The 13,340-nt window shown below is 45.4% G+C and overlaps 1 protein-coding gene across 7 annotated transcripts in view; it reads right to left on the reverse strand.

Moving 5' to 3' along the window:
* Positions 1–1,741: 1,741 nt before the first annotated feature.
* The window catches only part of LOC308580437 (uncharacterized protein), a 27,474-nt gene continuing 15,875 nt past the window's right edge, over positions 1,742–13,340 (reverse strand). For 4 of the 7 annotated variants that reach the window (XM_081182072.1, XM_081182071.1, XM_081182069.1 and 1 more), the window contains exons 2-6: positions 13,076–13,304; positions 12,159–12,351; positions 9,175–9,301; positions 7,263–7,334; positions 1,742–4,892 (exon numbers count right to left, since the gene is read on the reverse strand). In XM_081182072.1, the coding sequence (XP_081038198.1) occupies positions 2,899–4,892; positions 7,263–7,334; positions 9,175–9,301; positions 12,159–12,263 (2,298 nt within the window). In that variant the 5' untranslated portion in view covers positions 12,264–12,351; positions 13,076–13,304 and the 3' untranslated portion in view covers positions 1,742–2,898. The remainder of the gene's footprint in view (positions 4,893–7,262; positions 7,335–9,174; positions 9,302–12,158; positions 12,352–13,075; positions 13,305–13,340) is intronic. The other 3 variants (XM_081182068.1, XM_081182067.1, XM_081182073.1) reach the window with 2 other exon arrangements.

Consider the following 13,340-nt stretch of genomic DNA (forward strand, 5'->3'; position numbering starts at 1 on the left):
CAAAGGTGTCATGGGCTTTGAAGAAGCTCAAATTCAGGATGAAAGGGAGAAACATGCTAAGAGGAAGGCACGCTTGGCAAACCCTCATTGAGATCAGAACTCCTGCCCGGAAACCTATGTCCCCACTGTGGAAGGATGTGTGGATCCAGAAGTGGCCTCCACAGTCACTTACAGACTCACTCCTAAAACTGTGTTCATGGAAGACAATCTGACTCAGCTACGAGTGATCACCAAAGAAGAGGATGCTTGAAGGAGTTCTGGGCACACTTGTTTCTGTTTAAGAAACACTGCCTCATTCCCAGGAGGGGTTATAGCTCTTTGAATCTGTGTTGTGGAAGGATCCTTGTAGGGATGAAAAGAGGAACAAGAGCCCCTTCTGACTCCTTTCAATCCTTTTATGTGGAAACATCTTTTTGCCTCTAGTCTCTACCATGGGGTTTTTCAGTCCCTCCCCGAATAGCTTGCCCTCTTTGAAAGGGTCACTGGTTGAACTGGCTTTGGAATAAGTTAAATTTATTTCTGTTTCTTCAGAACTGGTGTGCTTAAAAAAAGAATCATTTTTTCCCCCTTAAGCTCCTTACAGGAAAATCTACAGAATCGTCAAATTTAACCGAATGTCTCTACAGCTAATCTCATTTATGCTTTTGCCATGTTATATATCATTCTGAACCCTTGCTATATGGGAGGTCTTCTGCTTAATAATTTTAATCTAAGCTGTAATAGTAGCTATGAAGCAAAGCCTTGTGTGAGCTACCTGCTCCCATTCCTAGGCTCAAAAAAAAGTTTTTTGAAGAAAAAAACGGATTAAACACTTTTGGAAGAGATTTATATATGTGAAAGGCAGGGCCAGCCTCATCTGAACAATTGCATTCCATCGTTGTGAAGCCGCTACAGAAAAGGCCCTGCTGTGTCCATTTACCTGTCCAGTCATGTTTATTGATAGACCCTGAAACAGTCCTGGGAGCTGGATTGCAAGTTGCAGGCAAGACTATGTGGATGCAGGTGATCCTTTGATCAATCTGGTCCCTCTGCCATGCAGGGCTTTATACAGTGCTTGAGGATGTATTTGAACTGTTGGACAACTTGGGGAATCATTTCCCCCACCCTCAGTATGTAGAAACCCCTTCCTGGTGTAGGATATGGATGACCCTGTTAGACTGACCTCTCAGCATAAGACCACCATGTGTACAATAGAGGAACAAAATAAAAAATAAAATTCCTTCCAGTAGCACCTTAGAGACCAACTAGGTTTGTTATTGGTATGAGCTTTTGTGTGTATGCACACTTCTTCAGATACACACAATGTACAATGGAAGGTAACTGACAATCTGGCAAAATGGATTTGTTATCCCTAGAAATTCCGCACACTGGAAGCTGCCTTCCAGTGAGTCACACCATTGATATGTCTGGCCAAAGACTGTTTACCTCGGGTGATGCTGTGGTTGAAATCACTGAGCCTCTTGGGCTTGCCGATCAGAAGGTTGATGGTTCAAATCCCTGCGATGGAGTGAGCTCCCGTTGCTCTGTCCCAGCTCCTGCCAACCTAGCAGTCTGAAAGCACGCCAGTGCAAGTAGATAAATAGGTACCGCTTCAACGGGAAGGTAAACGGCGTTTCTGTGCACTCTGGTTTCCGTCACTGTGTTCTGTTGCGCCAAAGCGGTTTAGTCCTGGCTGGCCACATGACCCAGAAAGCTGCCTGTGGACAAACACCGGCTCCCTCCCTTAAGTACATCATCAGAAGACCAGAGAATGCATTTGTTTATGAAAGGAGCAAACATAGTCCATCAAGAATATCAATAGTAAATCAAAAGTGCACTGTACATAAAAAAGTTAGACTACAACTCTATGAGTAAACAATATTGCACACAAGAATATTAGCATGCAAGATTAAAAATAACTATAGACTTAACCATGCCTTAAACCTACCTTGGTGCACGTAAACTCAAAAAGCTCCTTAGTTAAAGCTTCCTGCTTTTCCAGCTGTCCTAACAGTATCACGTTCTAGGGAACAAGCTCCTACAGGTTAGGAGAAATCACATCCATGATAATCTAAGATAAAACACTGTGTGTGTGAAGTCTGAGCTCAGTCAGGGATCAGTCTAGGATCCCAACCCAGTGTAAAGTCATGAAGAGCGTCAAGATGAAAAAAGGGGCTTTTTTTGCCCTCTTCAAAATCTCATACCTTTCCCCATACAATATACTTAACAATATTCTTAACACTCTCATGCTTGGTGCTGCAGGATGCCGGAGGCTACCATAATGATGGGGTGCTAGGAAAGAGGTGAAGTTCATCACTGAAGGCTGCCGGGTCCCCTGCCCCTCGCCATCCCTCAATCGCAGCCCAGGCAGTCTTGCCCAGTCTTTACCCAAACTCTGTTGCCAACCACCAAATTAGGCCACAGCTCCTAACTCTATGCATCCACTTTCAAGGATCTGTTAAGTCACTGGCAGGAAACCTACGGCTTTCTGAATGTCAAAATTCCCATCAGCCTCAGTCCTTACGGCCAATGGTTAGTCGTCTGGTAATATGTGGTGAACCACACACTCCTCACGCTTGCCTTAAGCAATGTGATAAATCAAATGAAATCATGAGGAACAGTCCTTTAAAAATGATCATCTCCAGGATCACTGTTCATGTTAAGACGACTGAGTGGCGCTTATTGTCTCCGTGTTAAGCATTCCATTCATATGTTGGAGCTGTTGGTGTGTTTGTACCACGTGTGTCAGCCACTACATGTATGATCACCCTCCACACACTTGCAATTCTCCCATCACCGCAAGAGAGGCTGGAGGAGGGCAGTGATGCCCCGTAGATGTCTGGCAAAACTTTCCCATAACCCAGAAGTGTTAAACACCTATCCCCCACTGGCATATATCCCTTGATATATCAGCTGAAGCTATTTTAAATGCCTCCCTGCCATCACTCTGGTGTGTGTCCTATAATGTCTAGTAAGGTTGCTGCTCCGGCTGAAATTCTTTCCACACTCCATGCATTTGAATGGTTTCTCCCCTGTGTGGCTTCTCTGATGCTTAGTAAGGATACTCTTTGCACTGAAGCGCTTTCCACACTCCGTGCATTTAAAGGGTTTCTCTCCTGTGTGTGTTCTCTGATGTGTACTAAGCTGACTGCTTTGACTGAAGCTCTTTCCACACTCCATGCAGGGAAATGGTTTCTCCCCCGAGTGTGTTCGAAGATGTCGAGTCAGGTGGCTGCTGGAGCTGAACCTCTTCCCACACTCCATGCACTGAAATGGTTTCTCCCCGGTGTGTGTTATCTTATGTGCATGAAGGCCAGCAAGGTGGCTAAAGCTCTTTCCACACTCTGTGCATCGAAATGGCTTCTCGCCAGTGTGGATTCTCTTATGTGTAGCAAGGCTATTGCTGTGACTAAAACTCTTTCCACACTCTGTGCATTTCAATGGTTTCTCCCCTGTGTGGGTTCTCAGATGTACAGTAAGGTTAATGCTCTCACTGAAGCTCTTTCCACACTCCATGCATTGAAATGGCTTCTCTCCGGTGTGGGTTCGATGATGTCGAGTGAGGTGACTGCTAAAACTGAAGCTCTTTCCACACTCTGCACATTGGAACGGCTTCTCCCCTGAGTGGGTTCTCAGATGTTGAGTAAGGTGACTGCTGAAGCAGAAACTCTTTCCACACTCCACACACTGAAATGGTTTCTCTCCTGTGTGTGTTCTTTGATGACGGATAAGTTGAGAATGCCGAGTAAAGGTACTGCCACACTCCACACATTTAAATGGTTTTTCTCTGGAATGTGTTATCTGATGCCGAATAAGGTGACCACTCTGACTGAAGCTCTTCCCGCACTCCAGACATTTAAATGATTTCTGTCCTGTGTGGGTCCTTTCATGTAAAGTGAGGCAAGATCTCACAGTGAAGCACTTTTCACACCCGGTACATTTGAATGGCTTCTCCCCTGTGTGAGCTCTCTGATGTAAAGTCAGGAGACTGCTCCAACGGAAATTCTTTCCACACACTACGCACTGAAAAGGTTTCTCCCCTGTGTGGGTTCTGTGATGTGCAGTAAGGTGGCTGCTCTGGCTGAATTTCTTTCCACACACCATGCAGTTAAACGGTTTCTCTCCGGAATGTGTTATCTGATGACGAATAAGGTTACTGCTCTGACTGAAGCTCTTCCCGCACTCCATGCATTTAAATGATTTCTGCCCTGTGTGGGCTCTTTCATGTAACGTGAGGCACGATCTCACAACGAAGCTCTTCCCACACGCCATGCATTTAAACGGTTTCTCCCCTGTGTGCGTTCTGTGATGTAAAGTAAGGAGACTGCTCAACCGGAAGCTCTTCCCACACTCCATGCATTTAAATGGCTTCTCCCCAGTGTGTGTTCTGTGATGTGCAGTAAGGTGACTGCTCTGACTGAACCTCTTCCCACACTCTCTGCATTCAAATGGTTTCTCTCCTGAATGTGTCATTTGATGACGAATAAGGTTACCTCTCTGACTGAAGCTCTTTCCACACTCCATGCACTTAAATGCTTTGTCTGCTGTGTGGGTATTTTGATATTTTGGTAAGCTACTGGGCACGGTCTTTTCACACTCTATTGGTTTAAATGTGTCCACCCCTGTGTGGATTTTGTAATGTATATTTAATTGTGATTCATATTGAAATATCTCTCCACACAGTGGACGTAATTTCCTGCTGTTTTCATTGTGGTCTTCCTGTGAGATTGGGGGTTCATGGGCATCAACGACCAGAGAAGTAGAGCATTTCTTTTCTTCGTTCTTCGACAGGTTTCCTTCATCCTTTTTGAGTTCTCTAAGATCTAAAAACATCTCTTTCTGTGATTCACTCTTCGCTCTTCCCAACGGCACCTCAGAGAGCTCTGTATAATTCCAGTTGTTCTGCCTATAATCTGTTTGTGTGGAGATAGACAAAAGGAAACAGCATTTGAATTTCAAGGCAGAAACAAAGGACTTCCTTTGGAATCAACGGCTTCTTAATGTGCAATGTTTCGTTTTTATATACATTGGAAGCCGCACAGAGTGGCTGGGGCAACCCAGTCAGATGGGCGGGGTACAAATAATAAAATCATCACCACCATAATAAAACCTAAGTAGCTGTTTCTCCGGTTTTAGCATCTTCACACATGGACAACCCCTCCTTTGACTATCCAAAGCTGAAACTGAGGTTGCCTTCTGAATGTGTTAGTCTAAGGCAGGGATGTCCAACAGGTCGATCGCAATCTACTTGTTGAGCCCTGGGGGGTTTTGGTAGATCGTGGGCTCCCTTTCATTTGTGGTGTCAAAAGAGCACCTGGCCCCACCCTCCATTCGCACATGATTGCTATAACGGAAGACGGTGTGTTCACTATGAGGCTGACTGTTTCCTTGGCGATCTTTTGGTGAGTGAATTTCCCCCTTTCCCCAAGTTCAACATTTTCAAATCCCCTGCTAGTTTTTTATTCTGTGAGTAAAGAATCATAGACACCAAGAGACAACAGGAATGCTCAAGGTGCCCCAACTATAAAATTGGAGAAATCAAGAGAGATATAGCCGCACCGGCAGCATGTCTCTTCGTTCTCGTATCCAAAAATGCAAGAAGGGCTTTTACACTCGCCAGAAGCTCGGCTCTGCCCTCGCCGGTCCTGGAAGGAGCCTTTAAAAAAGTCCCTTATGCTCAGAGACTTTGCGCCTGTTCATTGGGGGATATAGGAAGCCCGGAGCACTTGTTCCTTAGATGACCCTTTTATAAAGAGGCACGTAGTAAAACCATTGATCCCCTGCTGGTGAGGCTCACTGACCTCCCAGAAAAGCAACATTTTGACCTTTTCCTGTTAGGCAAAGATCATAAGATGACCCAGATGGTCGCCAGATTCTGTGTACAGATCTGTAGGCGCAGACCATCCCCCGACTCAAACTAGTTCGTTAAGAAAATCCCCAAACTCGGTTCCATGGGTGACTCTGGTTCATCTCTCTGTGGCAGCTTATCTTAAAGTTTTAAGTGTCGATACGCTTATCGCATTTATAAATTTTAAATTTATTGTTGTATATTGTTTTAAATGTTTGTTTTCCTTCTAGGATTGTACCCCCAAGTATGTTTTATAAGCTGGTCTCCAACCGTAATAAATTATCTATCTATCTATTCTCTGAGTAGACTGCAGTCTCTTGGGTGTTGGACATCCCTGGTCTAAGGCAATCAAATAAAATTTATTTTAGGGTTCATATCCCACTTTTTGTCACCAGGCACAGAAGTCTCTTTTTCCACCATTTTCCTTTCAATTCCCCATTCAGAAACTCAACAGTAACAAAGGTGCCAACTTTACACTGGTACTTTAGTGCCAGTTTCTACTTCTGTCGCTTACTTCCAGGTCAATCACATTTCCCATAGGTATATTATTCCCTAAGTTTGTAATATTTACCGTATTTTTCGCCCTATAGGGCACACCGGCCCATAGGGCGCACCTAGTTTTTTTTTTGGGGGGGGGATAAAGAAAAAAAATATTTCCTCCCCCAGGTGCGGGGCTGGGGTGGGGGAAGCCCAAGCTTCCCCCGACCCCAGAACAGGCTGCTATCCGCAAGCCTCGGGAGCCCGGCGGGAATTCCTGCCGGGCTCCCCAGGCTTGCGGATATCTGCCCGAAGCTTGGGGCGCGCTCCTCAGCACGCCCCAGGCTTTGGGATGCAGGCTGCTATCTGCAAGCCTAGGGAGCCCGGCGGGAACTCCCGCCGGGCTCCCTAGGCTTGCGGATAGCTTCCTGAACCGTGGAGAGCGAGAGGGGTTGGTGGGCACCGACCCCTCTCGCTCTCCAGGCTTCAGCGAAAGCCTGCATTCGCCCCATAGGACGCACACACATTTCCCCCTCATTTTTGGAGGGGGGAAAGTGCATCCTATAGGGCGAAAAATACGGTATTTTAAGCTAGCAGAAAATGCTTGCCATCAGTGCACTTTCAATGGGTCCCGTGCAACATATTGATTAAAAATGGCAAGTGGCATTTTCGTGATGGCCTGTAGAGACAATGGGGTTCCTTGAGAGGTGGTGGGACCTGGGAAGAGTTTCAAGGGCCATATGGCTTTCCCTGTTTCAAGAAGTAGCACCTAGCCGACATAGGTAGTAGCCACTGACAGTCTTATCCTCAATGAATCTGTCAAATCCCCCTGGAAAGATGTCCAGGAGGAGGCATCACAGCTTGCTGGGTCAATTTGCCTGGGATATTACTCCAAAATGGGGAAATCCTTCAATTCCCAGACCAAAAAGGGCCCCACAACACATCTAGGCAGAGCTACCTGTTGATGTCTCTCCTTCTTTGAGATCCTGGATAAATGGATATTCTCCCCAGCAGGAGCGGAGGTCTGATTCTTTCAAGGGAACAAAAAATACTAGTTACTTTTCGACCACAAAACATCCACCTGTTCCAAGTCAAACAACTTAAAAGGTGCTTTATATACTGGTTCCTTGCCTGCACTTCATCATAATGTTCCAGGCTCAGTTACAACAATATAATATGCTCAAAAACAGGTTGTTGTGGTTTAGTCGTTTAGTCGTGTCCGACTCTTCGTGACCCCATGGCACTCCTGTCTTCCACTGCCTCCCGCAGTTTGGTCAAACTCATGCTGGTAGCTTCGAGAACACAGGTAGGCAGCTACAATTCTAAACCGAGCTCAACCATTCCAAATGGAACAGAACCATATCAGGTCATAAAGGGAGTGGGGTTCTACAAAGACAAAGGGTGAAAACTCTACACTAAAGATGATAGAGGCATGACTTGTGGGGAGAGCGTTCCACAACTGCCACAACGAAAGTCTTCTTCCCACAATACCGATGGCAGCAGAAATACCAGGAGGGCCCCCTCTGCAAATCTTAACACCTGACATGGCCCTTATGGAACGACACCAACTTTCAAATATTTTAGGCTCAAGTTACTTAGGGCTTTAAACACTAATGTAAGCACCTTGACCTGGGCCCAGAAATGAACTGGCAACACCCGGTGCAGCTGCTTTGAAACAGGGATTATGCATGTTCCAAATGAAAAAGAAGAAGAGGAGTTTGGATTTCATATCCCGCTTTATCACTACAATAAGGAGTCTCAAAGTGGCCAACAATCTCCTTTCCCTTCCACCCCCACGACAAACGCTCTGTGAAGTGAGTGAGGCTGAGAGACTTCAGAGACGTGTGACTAGCCCAAGGTCACCCAGCAGCTGCATGTGGAGGAGCAGCGAAGCGAACCCGGTTCACCAGATTACGAGTCCACCGTTCTTAACCACTAGACCACACTGGAAGCCAGCCAATTATTGGGTTGCTGCATTTTGAACTGGCTAAAGTATTCCAATGGTCTCATAACAGGCAGTCCCAGGTAATGTACATTGAAATAGTTCAATCTGGAGGCTACTAGAAAATGGAGCACAGCGAGAAATTCACCTCTATGAAAGAGGGACTGAAGTTGGCGAACCAGCCCAAGCTGCAAATATTAAGTTTTTAAACAAAATTAGTCTACAGTCGTACCTCAGCTCCCGAACACCTTGGGAGTCGGACGTTCCGGCTCCCGAACGATCAAAAACTGGGAGTGTTCCAGTTTTCGAATGTTCTTTTGGAAGCTGAATATCTGACGGGGCTTCCGCGGCTTCCAATTGGCTGCAGGAGCTTCCAGCAGTCAATCAGAAGCCATGCTTTGGAAGTTGAACGTTTCAGAAGTTGAACAGAGTGTTCGACTTCCGAGTTAAAACTGTAGTATGTGATTGTAAATAAAATCTCTAAGCAGATAGATAGATAAGACTTTATTCGCATTAGCCAATGGCCATAGCAACGGTTAAACATTACAGTATACGCAGAAAAGGAAATAAAATAGGCTGCTGCCTGTGACTGTGAAAAAGTCCCTCCTCTGTTTATGTGAGAGAACCCGATAAAACCATTCCCCTGTCCGAGGAGACGAGATAGGAAAGGCTGCCTGGGCTGGGAAGGAGGGTCTTCAGCTCTAAGGCTCATTTGAAGGCAAGTTTTTGCTCTGTAACCAACCCTCAGTACTTGTTTTTATCCCTTTCCCCCGTTTTACTTTTTAAGTTCTGTTAGTGCTTCCTCTAGTGCTGCGTCCTGTTGTTTTATCTCGTTATTTTACTGCTCTAACTCCCCCATATTGTGAGGCTGCAAGAAGCACAATGAATTCATACCTTCAACATCTATCCATGAAGGAAGCGCCCTTACCTAGAGAGGCCACCATCTCATAATTCTCCACCATGACTTCCCTGTGCAGAGCTCTTTGGCTGGGATTCAGAAGGGCCCACTCCTCCTCCGTGAAAAACACAGCCACCTCCTCAAATGCCAAGAATGCCTGGAATAAAAATGAAACACAAATGACCAAAACTGCACAATTATCCCAGTTTGAAAAGAGGAAACAGTTAATGTTGCTCTATGTGTGGTTCCATTTACTGACCACTAGGTGACTTTGAGATTTTGCAGTGCAAACATAGAGAGAAAAAGGAGTACAGTGGTGCCCCGCAAGACGAACGCCTCGCAAGACGGAAAACCCGCTAGACGAAAGGGTTTTCCGTTTTGGAGGCGCTTCGCAAAACGAATTTCCCTATGGGCTTCCTTCGCAAGACGAAAGCCCATAGGGAAATCTCCGGGACAGCGGGGAAGCGCAGCGCTTCTTCCCCACTGTCCTCGGACCTCCTCCGAAGGCTGGCGGTGGGGCGGAAAGCCCTTCTCCCCGCGCCAGCCTTCGGAAGGCTCCTCCAAAGGCTGGCGGTGGGGCGGAAAGCCCTTCTCCCCGCGCCAGCCTTCGGAAGGCTGCTCCGAAGGCTGGCGGTGGGGCGGAAAGCCCTTCTCCCCGCGCCAGCCTTCGGAAGGCTCCTCCGAAGGCTGGCGGTGGGGCGGAAAGCCCTTCTCCCCGCGCCAGCCTTCGGATGGCTGTCCTGAAGACTTGCTGTGGGAGGAGGGTTTTCCTTCCCACCGCCAACATTCAGAATGCTGTTCTGAATGTTGGCGGTGGGGAGGAAAAACCCTCCTCCCACCGCAAGCCGCGGGAACAGAGGAGAAGCGCTGCGCCCCTTCCCCTCTGTTCCCGTACCTGTCCTGAAGGCTTGCGGTGGGGAGAAAAGCCCTTCTCCGCACCACCAGCCTGGCAAGCGGTTTCCATAGGAACGCATTAATTGATTTTCAATGCATTCCTATGGGAAACCGTGCTTCGCAAGACGAAAAACTCGCAAGAAGAAAAAACTTGCGGAACGAATTAATTTCGTCTTGCGAGGCACCACTGTATTAATTCAGAGTCCCTTGTGAGGTTCTGGGTTTTTGTACATAATATTTTATGCACAGGCATTAATACTCATTAAGGTAAAAGCAGAGGGAAGTACATTAATAATAATTATTATTTGTTTATGCCACGTCCATTGGGCTGGATTTCAGCAGCCACTCTGGGAGGCTTCCAATACATTAGAGGAATCAAACAAAATGTTAGGGAGATGTAATAATAATAATAATAATAATAATAATAATAATAATAATAATAATAATTTATTACTTATACCCCGCCCATCTGGCCAGGCCTTCCAATCCACTCCCAACTGATTATTAAAAACACAATAAAACATCAAACATTAAAAACTTCGCTAAACAGATAGGGGAAGTGAGTGAGTTTGGAATATTGGTAGTGACTGGCAATTGGATATGAGTTTGAAAAGGAGTTTGAGCGGTGATGGTGAGACTGTCTGCAGTTCAGTTCAGAGTCAAGCAGAGAGTTGTTGAGAGTGGAGTTTGGGAGATGGTGTTGAGAGACTTGCTGGTGGATGTGAAGCAGAGCTAATTTATCAGTAAGGCTTCAGCATTTTAGTAGTTGCATCTGCATTAAGATAGCAAAAGTCTGAAACAGAGTGTAAAGTGGTGCCCCGCAAGACGAATGCCTCGCAAGACGAAAAACTCGCTAGACGAAAGGGTTTTTCGGTTTTGCGTTGCTTCGCTAGACGAATTTCCCTATGGGCTTGCTTTGCAAGACGAAAACGTCTTGCGCTTTTTTTTAAAAGCCGCTTGAAGAGGCGCAGTTGCGACGGACCGTGCTTCGCAAGACGAAAAACATCACAAGACGAAAAGACTCGCGGAACGAAATCTTTTCGTCTTGCGAGACACCACTGTAGTAGCTACTTGCCCCAAAGTGGAAAGAAGTAGAAGTCCCAGCAAAGGAAGGATGGATACAAAAACTTATGGAATATGCAGAAATGACGAAACATACCGGAAGAATAAGAAATCAAGATAACAAACTTTTTATAAAAGAATGGAAATGGCTTACTGAATATTTACAGATAAAATGCAAACAGATAAAACACATTGGCAGGATTATTGCAATAACCTGCAGTTTCATAAGAGTATATATGTAAAGTAGATAAGTAAATGAGCAAATTAATGAATTTGGATATGCAGGAGATATTTACAAAATTAATTTAAGGAACCGCAGAAAGAGGGAGAAGGAAGTCAAACTTTGAAATGTTAAATTGATTGTGAAACTAATGAAACGTATAAACTGGGAAAGTATAAATAAAAACTTCAAAAAAACAACAACACAGTCTGAAGCAAAGCGCTCATAATCATGCAACCATTGTTATTCATTTGTATTCAGTAAATTAATTGTATTCCACCACATGCATAATACAGTGGTGCCTCGCAAGACGAAAAGAATCCGTTCTGTGATTCTCTTCGTCTAGTGGTTTTTTTCGTCTTGCGAAGCAAGCCCATAGAAGGATTAGCGGATTAGTGCTATTAGCGGCTTTTAGAGGCTTTTAGCGGCTTATCTGCTGATCGGATCAGCTAAGCGGTTTAGCGGCTTAGAAAAGAGGGGGGGGGAGGGGAAAAAAACCAGCAGGAACTCGCAAGACATTGTCGTCTTGCGAAGCAAGCCCATAGGAAATTTGTTGTGCGAAGCACCTCCAAAACGGAAAACTCTTTCGTCTAGCGAGTTTTCCGTCTTGCGAGGCATTCGTCTTGCGGGGCACCACTGTATTTCATTATGCTGGGAATGGAGTATTCAGATAGGATATGTGGTGGCAGAAGGAATGGAAGAAAGGTTATAGAAATTCCCACCAAAACCCAACTCTGTTAAAGGGGGGGGGGGGGAGGTGGTACAAGGGAATGCCAGAACATCTCAAGAGCAAGGGTGTGCATGACACAACAGCCCTCCCCAATTCTCCTTCCCTTACCTGAGGTGGCTGCCCAGCAGCTCTTTCCATTCCGGCCCAAAGAAGAGACAACCAAGATGCCTCTGAGGCCATCGCGCTGCCTTTGGGGTATGAAGGAGGAGGCATAAACCAAGCCAAATTTGACCTCTCACAATGATGCCACAATACACTGTTAAAGCAGAGAGAAAGATCTCATGTTGGGCGATTCCAGTGCCTGCAGAAGACACAAAAGGGATAGGATCAATTAAAACCTTTATACAAATGTGGATTTCATGGATTAAAATATTATAGAATACATTTGGGGAGCCTTAACTGCTCGGAATAAACCCATTGCAATTGTCTTTCTCACATTGTTCTCTGCCGAGTTTGCTTCAGTATGGCTGACCTGCCAGGGCCTTCTAAGTGATGGCTCCGACCTGGTGGAATGCTCTGTCCCATGAGACCAGGGCCCTGCAGGATTTAACTTCCTTCTGCAGGGCCTGTAAGACAGAGCTATTCCACCTGACTTTCAATTTGAACTTAGCCTGATCTTTTATTCCCCTTCCTTCTCTCCCCCTCCCCTTTTTATGAAGATTACCCGCTCTGGGATCCCACAGCTAATTCTCCCCGGTCTCCTTGCTGGCCCAAATAGGACTAATTTAGCCAGCTAGACCTGGTGATCATCTAATGCTTATTGGATGGATTTCCCCCTTAAATTGATTTTGAATTCTGAATTTATTGTTATTCACGTTTTATAGTGAATTTTATGCTGTTTTTTGTTGCATCAATTAAGTATTTTAAATTTGTTGTTAGCCGCCCTGAGCCCAGTTTTCTGAACCGGGAAGGGCGGAGGCAGGGTATAAATAAAAAAATATTATTATTATTGTATTAACGTTTATGCCCTAGATCTCTGTCCTCCACCAATCTCATCAACACTCCTGCCTTTTCTTTCTGCTTACCGGAGAGTCTCTCCTCCAACCTCTGAATGATTTCAGGCTTTGTAGCTGGGTCGTTTTCATCACATATAGTGCATCAAATTAAAAAATAAGTCCTCATGCACACCCACCAAATGTCATATCTTGGATAGCATAAAATTCTCTTTGTACATATTGTAAATAAACGATGCTTCAGGACTTCCCAAAGATGCATTTGCAATCTCCCTACAGCTGTTCTGTTAATTCCAAAATCCTGGGGAAAAGAGAAGAAATTGGAAGTCAAAAGCAG

Source organism: Podarcis bocagei (assembly GCF_964188305.1).
Source record: "Podarcis bocagei genome assembly, chromosome: 2".
Taxonomy (NCBI): domain Eukaryota; kingdom Metazoa; phylum Chordata; class Lepidosauria; order Squamata; family Lacertidae; genus Podarcis; species Podarcis bocagei.